The sequence below is a fragment of the Papaver somniferum genome, chromosome 6 (assembly GCF_003573695.1).
Source record: "Papaver somniferum cultivar HN1 chromosome 6, ASM357369v1, whole genome shotgun sequence".
Classification (NCBI taxonomy): Eukaryota; Viridiplantae; Streptophyta; class Magnoliopsida; order Ranunculales; family Papaveraceae; genus Papaver; species Papaver somniferum.
The window spans coordinates 165,804,816-165,811,830 of record NC_039363.1 but is presented as its reverse complement, the minus strand read 5'-3'; the positions used below and the strand labels follow the sequence as shown (position 1 = coordinate 165,811,830).

General features: G+C 37.5%; 1 protein-coding gene across 2 annotated transcripts; it reads right to left on the bottom strand.

The window, feature by feature from the left end:
* Positions 1–5,792: 5,792 nt before the first annotated feature.
* On the bottom strand, positions 5,793–6,701 carry LOC113286381 (S-norcoclaurine synthase 2-like). 2 transcript variants are annotated; one of them, XM_026535016.1, is made up of 3 exons: positions 6,669–6,701; positions 6,490–6,564; positions 5,793–6,384 (listed from the first exon to the last, which is right to left on the bottom strand). In XM_026535016.1, exons 2-3 carry the CDS (start codon positions 6,560–6,562, stop codon positions 5,984–5,986), a joined length of 474 nt encoding a protein of 157 aa, XP_026390801.1. In that variant the 5' UTR covers positions 6,563–6,564; positions 6,669–6,701; the 3' UTR covers positions 5,793–5,983. The 2 variants fall into 2 exon arrangements, with proteins under 2 accessions (XP_026390801.1, XP_026390800.1); XM_026535015.1 differs by having other exon boundaries at positions 6,490–6,695.
* Positions 6,702–7,015: the final 314 nt, after the last annotated feature.

Sequence of the window (7,015 nt, the reverse complement as noted above, 5' to 3'; positions counted from 1 at the left end):
GGTTATTTATTCTCAAAATTTCCTTCCGATTACTAACGCATAACTTGTTGTTATGGTGCGTAGGCTGTTGTAGATGTTGATGACGATTATTATTTGAGGCCTGATACTTCCCTACACTATGCAAACGATTTGGTATGTTCATGAATTATCTTTTCTTTTTCCAATCATGTATGTTAGATGGTTATGCTTATTTATGTTGTTTTGTTATATGCGCATTTATATATTTGGAATTAAGAAGGAGGCCAAGGTATGGCTTATGAACAAGGCAAAAGAGAATATGTGCGTGGTAGTTCATAACCCTTGCGTTAAGAAGATTCAGTTTGAAATGATATGTGAGCGATGTGGGGTGAAGATCGAAGAGTCACGAGGGAAAGAATAGTAAGTACATAAGGAAGACGACGAGAAAGAAATACCGAACCCATACAAAGAAGATTGGATGCCCATTTAAGATTGTCTTCTATAAGCCCGGTGGTAGGGAAAGTAAAGAGTGTAAAATGTCTAAAGTTGCTAATGGTTGTCACAACCATGATGATCAGGATACTCTTATTGGACATGTAATGGTTGCTAAGTTAAAACCACATGAAATGGAGACAGTGAGGTCTATGCGGATCCAAAAGGCGAGTGCGATCTTAAGTAAAATTAAGGCGGACGACCCCGACAACTTGTCTTCTTTGTCTACAATTAAGTCGGCCCTAGCTACGATCAAAATGACGGAATGGGATGGTAGAATGGTCATGCAACAATCGCAGTGGTTAGCTGAGTTACATGACTACACGTTGAGAACGGAGGAAAAGGATGGTAAAGTGGTACGTATATTCTTGGCACATCCCGAAATGATAAAATTGGCTCAGTGTTTTCATCAAATTTTGTTGATATATGCCACTTACAAGACAAACAAATATAGCATGCCGTTGTTGAACATTGCTTGTCACACTTCGGACAAAAACACGTTTACGATTGCATGGGGTTTAATGGATCATGAGAACAACGTGAGTTTCATTTGGATGTTGGAGACGTTGAGGTCCATTTATAATGGCGATGATTTTCCAAGGGTTATTGTAACGGATAACGATCAATCCTTAATGCATGCAATAGTGGTAGTGTTTCCTGAATCTCGAAACTTGCAATGTACGTGGCACATTCAATGCAACCTCAAACACAATTGCCATCTCCATTTCCGAGCTAAAAAACCAAGGAAGGGTACCAAGAGGTCTAAGGAAGAGGATGATCGCATTAGTAAATTAACCGTGGAAGAACGAGAGGAAGATAAGAGGTTATTTGATGAAAAATGGAAGGAGGATGGAATGATTTGGAGAGCGTTCATGGAAGCATGGGACAAGATCGTTTGGTCAATGACCGAGGAAATTTACGAACGTAACTTGAAGAAATTTGAGGATGAATATGGAAAGGACTACCCAAAATCGGTTGAGTATTGTAAAACACAATGGTTACCGATTAAGGAGAGGTTTGTGTATGCATGGACATATGAATATCCTAACTTCAAGAACGAGGTGACAAGCATTACAGAGGGGTCTCATGGACGATTAAAGAAAATACTTCTAGGTAGTCAAAATGGAGTTGCGTCGATCCAAGAAGCAATCCATGAATTCACCAATCGTGATCTCGTAAAGATTAAGGATTCTATGCAATTTAGTGTACATAAATTCCCTACGGAGCATATAAGGGAAAGGTTGCTTCTAAGGGGCATTATTCATAAAGTTTCAAAATGGGCAATAAATCACATGATGGAACAATTGAAGTTTTATAAAGCTTACGATGACGAGAATACGGTTTGTGTTTGCAAGGATATGATAGGTATTGGTCTCCCATGTCATCATAAAATGGGTAGGTACGTCGATGTGATTGACAACAATGATATTCATCCATTTTTGAAGCAATTAACTTTCACTCCAAGCACCCCCGTAGTTGATGGTCTGTCGTTCATGGAGTCGGAATTGTGTGCAAGAATAGCCGAGCGTTATGCTACATCAAATGGCACCAAGAAGCAAATATTTATGCATGATTTGGATCAATCTTTTCACCCTCGTTTAAGGGAGATTGATGAACCTATCAAGCAAAAGGGTGCGGGTAGGCCAAACGCCGAAGTGTCGAGGACCATTGAAAGAAAAGAATTTAAGGAGTATTTGTCTAATAAAAGAATATTATGCAGGCACGAGCGTTCGGAAGCCGAATTTGAAGATGAGTCGGTACCAAAGAAAAGAGGTCGTCCAAGAAAAGATCAAAGTGGACCGACCGCCCACAAGTGAGGCCAAAAAATCTCTACTGAGCCTTATCAAGTAAGTTAAGCCGAGGCGGTGGAAGAAGTTGTGTTGGTGGAGACCCAAACTAGCTCCGTAGTTATTGATCAAATGAGCGACTCGCAACAAACACAGTCAACGGAAATGGTGACTATAAGAGAGAAGTATGGTACTCTTCGTTGTCCTAGGGATTTTAATGGAAGACCAACACGATCAAGGTATATGATTATAGAAGAGTATATGAAACAACTCCCTCCACTCATTGTTCCATTTGTTTTGTCCACCGACGAGGTTGATGGGGATGGCAATTGTGGGTTTCATGTTGCTACAGAACAAATTGTTTACTTTGGAGAGGCGGTGAACGAAGATGTCACCTAATGGAAATATTTAAGAACTAAGATGGCGGTACAACTAATACAGGACAAGGATTTCTATATTAGGACGATGAATGAAGGAGATAGACACACCAAAGAACTACAATTCAAAGACTTAGTTGCGCGTGTAAAGTGCCGAAAGGGATTGAAGACAATCGGATCCAAGTATTGGATGACAATGCCTAAATGTGGATATCTCTTAGCGGATGTTTTGAATTGCGTGGTACATTTCTTTGTTCCCCCTATGTATGGACATTCTTTTACGTTTGCACATACAAGGACGGTTTGCGATGAATCGGTTAAAGATAGAAGTGTTATGGAATTTGTGAATGAGATGCATTTTATCGGTTTAAGAGTAAAGAAAGATTTCCCATTACCTCCGGTGGGTGATTGGACGGAGCACTTCCCAACGAATCATTGTAAGGATTGGTTAAAACAATATGAGACCAACATGTTGGATTGGGATCACGTCATGAAAGACAACTTTCCGGAAGGCGTAATCGAATTGGTTCCCTCGGATGATGAAGATGAATGATCATTACTTTTGAAAGATGTATTTCTTGGAGTTTTTTGGAAAATACTGTGAAGTATTAAGCTATAATCGGTAGTTATATTAGTAATATATCAACCGATTGTACAAGCTTTTATAAACAGACACAATCAATGTTATAATCGGTTATTAACTTTTATAATTTAGCTTCCGATTGTAATTCTGACAAAATATCTGAAATTTCTCCCCAGAATCGGTAGATAACATATTACAGAAACATCCGATTGGCACCAAACTCTGACAAAAAAACTGAAATTTTTTCCCAGAATCGGTAGACAACATATTACATAAACTTACGATTGTCACCAAACTCTGAAAAAAAATTGAAATTTTTTCCAGAATCGGAAGACAACATATTACATATAGTTCTGATTTCATATAATCGGTAGACAACATAACTTAATAACATCCGATTGTAACAATCAATCAATCTTTATACTGTTGCCACGGACTTCAGGAATTCATAACTCCATCCATAAGTGAATTCTTCACCCCTTTCCACTAAGTACTGTCTTTTAGGGAGTGTCTCCTACATAAACAAACACAAAATAATGTCAACTTCGTTTTAGTAAGAAAGATTAGACACCCGGTGTTATTTAAAAGAAGTATGCAAATACTTACAAATTGTTGGATCCACAAGCTTAAGTGGCTAGTATTAAACATCCTCTTTTGTATTGTTATGTAATCATTTACCCCTTTTTGGACAACTCGGAAATGATCATGAACTTGTTGGAGTGATCTTTGCTTTGGATTTCCATACTCTCGCACAAATTGGCTATATATCCTCACCCAAAAGACTTCGGGTGTTAACCTTCCTGCTATGACATCTTCACGTCTTCTTTCATGATACCATGTTTTCACAATGACCAAATCTTCAGCTGCATCAAACGTTGCCATGCTTGTAAGTTGAGATATAGAATGAATTCACAAGAGTAGACGATGAAAAATCTATTTGTAGAATACACGATGCTATATATGTGTTGTTTGATGCATAAATAAGAAGAGTTTACCCTCCTTATATAGATGAGAGTCCCAACGTCTTTTTTTTTTTTTTTGAAAATATGGTCGTTGATGCGTACTTTTACAAAACTGTACTTAAATTACGTACAATTATTACATACAATCGGTAGGAAATGGTTGAACCAAAGCGACAGATTATGTATAATCGGTAGATATTGGTAGTTATATACTACCGATTATAGGCTGTTTTGTCAACAGAGTTCTCAGTCTCATTAGAGTAGTATAACCGATTGTGTGTGGTTTTCTAGGCACGACTAATTTCTTGTGAAAGAAATAGCCGTTGGAATATAATCGGTAGGTAGATAAAGAATTAAAACTTCCGATTGATATAAATAATTTGAAATTCATAGCGATATCACCTACACATCATAATAATTTTACAATCATAACTTCTCATTGAACTTCCACAATTTTATTACAACGTATTGTGATTACCGCCTTGGACGTGTTGGACGAGTCCTAAACGGATTAAATCTTTCCATCGTCCTAAGGATTCTAAAATGAGCTTCATAACAGAAGCTTGATCTTTTCCATCTCCGTCATTCCCCGAGAGATCGTTCTATAATCTCATCATTGGTTTCACCCCTCAGTCGATATTGATTCACAAGATAAGTTAAATGGACGAATTCTTCAACTTGTCCGTTTATTGAACCAATTCGGCAGAAAATATCGGCGGAGTGGCGGTTGTTTGGGTTAACGGTGTCGGCGCAGAATTTTTCGTGAAATTCTCCCCAAATAACTCATACTCATTATGCCTCCTTGCTTACGTTCCTCGCCTCGTCTCGGATAGAATTGAACATAGCGCCTACATAAAGATAAATCTTCTTCAATCGTGAACTCCGTAGGATTAATGAATGGTTGGGCCATTATGTTGAAGATGATTTCTTTGATGTTGGAGAGAATTTAAAGGTATTTGTGTTCCATAGAGGGTAAAAGGATACAATCCTTATATAGAGTTTAGAGTTCCAACGGCTCTATTTTGTTTGGGCAACTGTATAATCGGTAGCCGAATAAGGTGTTTTAGCTTCCGATTATATATTTGCCCCAAATTTTGTTTTTGGAGAAATCTCATTTTTTTTTTTGAATTTGAGAACAATAATAATCGGTAGTTAATATGGCTTCCGACTATACAGTTGCCCCAAATTTGGTTTTTGCAGAAATCTCAATTTTTTTCGAATTTGGGAAGTAGCATAATCGGTAGTTAATACGACTTTCGATTATATAGGAGCCCCAAACTTCACCACTGCAAATTCTAAAGATTTCTTATTTCTATACTTAAACAATCATTAGTCTCTTGAGGTTCTTGTTCTTCCCGATTGTTATAGAAGCCAGATACGAGTTTGGCACAAAAACGAACTTAATCGGTAGTATAATCTCGTTAATAAGCTTCCGATTTCGTTATACTAATCCGGCACAAAATAGCTTCCGATTATGTAAGGGCATTAACGTATTCTCCGCATTTTTGGACATCCTTTAACGTTGTGTATGGATTGGGAATAAAAAAATTGCCCCTAATTCTTCCGGGATCGCTCCTAAAAATGCCACGATAAATACCAGTGGAAGAATTTTTATTTATTATCAAAATGAAATAAAACAAACTGACATTCATTCATTTTATTATTTATTATTATTACTTCATACATACATAATACAATACAAGCGCAGATAGTGTGTGTATGCACAACATATATAACCTTGCAATAATCAAAGGTTTAGATTGGAGCCATAATGCCCTCATGCTGCAGGTTCAAATCACCTGATATACGAATGATAAAATCGTTTTAACGATGGAATGAACGGTCACGCCCATGTACATGTTTGTCCTCATCGGCACTGGGATGCCCATGTTCATGCACTTTTTTCTTAGGGTCATGTTTATGGCTAGAACGACTGTTCTGTTTCTTAAGAACATATTTGGAGATGCCTCTAGCCATATTAACAAGTGAATCAACACTGATAAGAGGGGAAACTTTCTTAGCAAGTTCATCGTCGTTGATTTCATATTTGGTAGTCGATTTGATTGTGCATGAATTACAACCGACTTGCTCAATGATCTCGAAACTATCCATGTAGAATGATACTCCCATGTCTAAGTATCCTCCTTCCATCTGTTGCACTTCTTTCAAACGTCTGCTCTTATCTATCGTCACAAACTTCTCCTTGTAAGTTCGCGGAACAGTTCCTGACGATACAGATGAACATAATTGATACTTTGCAAAGTGTATTACTGATACTAAAATAAGTAAGAACTGAGCATTGAGGATATAGATTCGTGTACATGCGTTACCTGGAGGATATACAAGGCGAAGAACAGTACCTAAACCACCATTTCCTTCCACATAATCTATCCTCTCAAACATACCTGGAAGTAAATCGACAATTAGTTTAGGAAGATTCGGAGAGCTATAAACTTCCCATACATCGTCTGCTGATGCGTTCACGTCGAATTCGTTGATAAGCTCATACCTCATTTTTCCTTGAATTTGTACTATATTCTGGTAGATGGGTGTGTTCTGTGCTAGTAAACTGTTGTGGTATTTATAGTGTAGTGGTATTAATAGTGTAACAGTTAAAAACTGATTGAAGAATTGGGAAGATGCACTTTTGATTATAAGGACACAACACAAAGTAAAGTGAGAATAATTAAAGTGCATTAGCCTGAAAAATGTGTAAATTGTTTAATCACTTGGTTATGATTAGATAACAAGCAGTTCACCAACAAGTCAAGGGCGTTGAAAATTTGCACAACCGGTTAAAGAAATCTCAAGAGGCCTTCAGGTTTGAAACAAGTAGAGAGTTCCATGGCTTGGAAC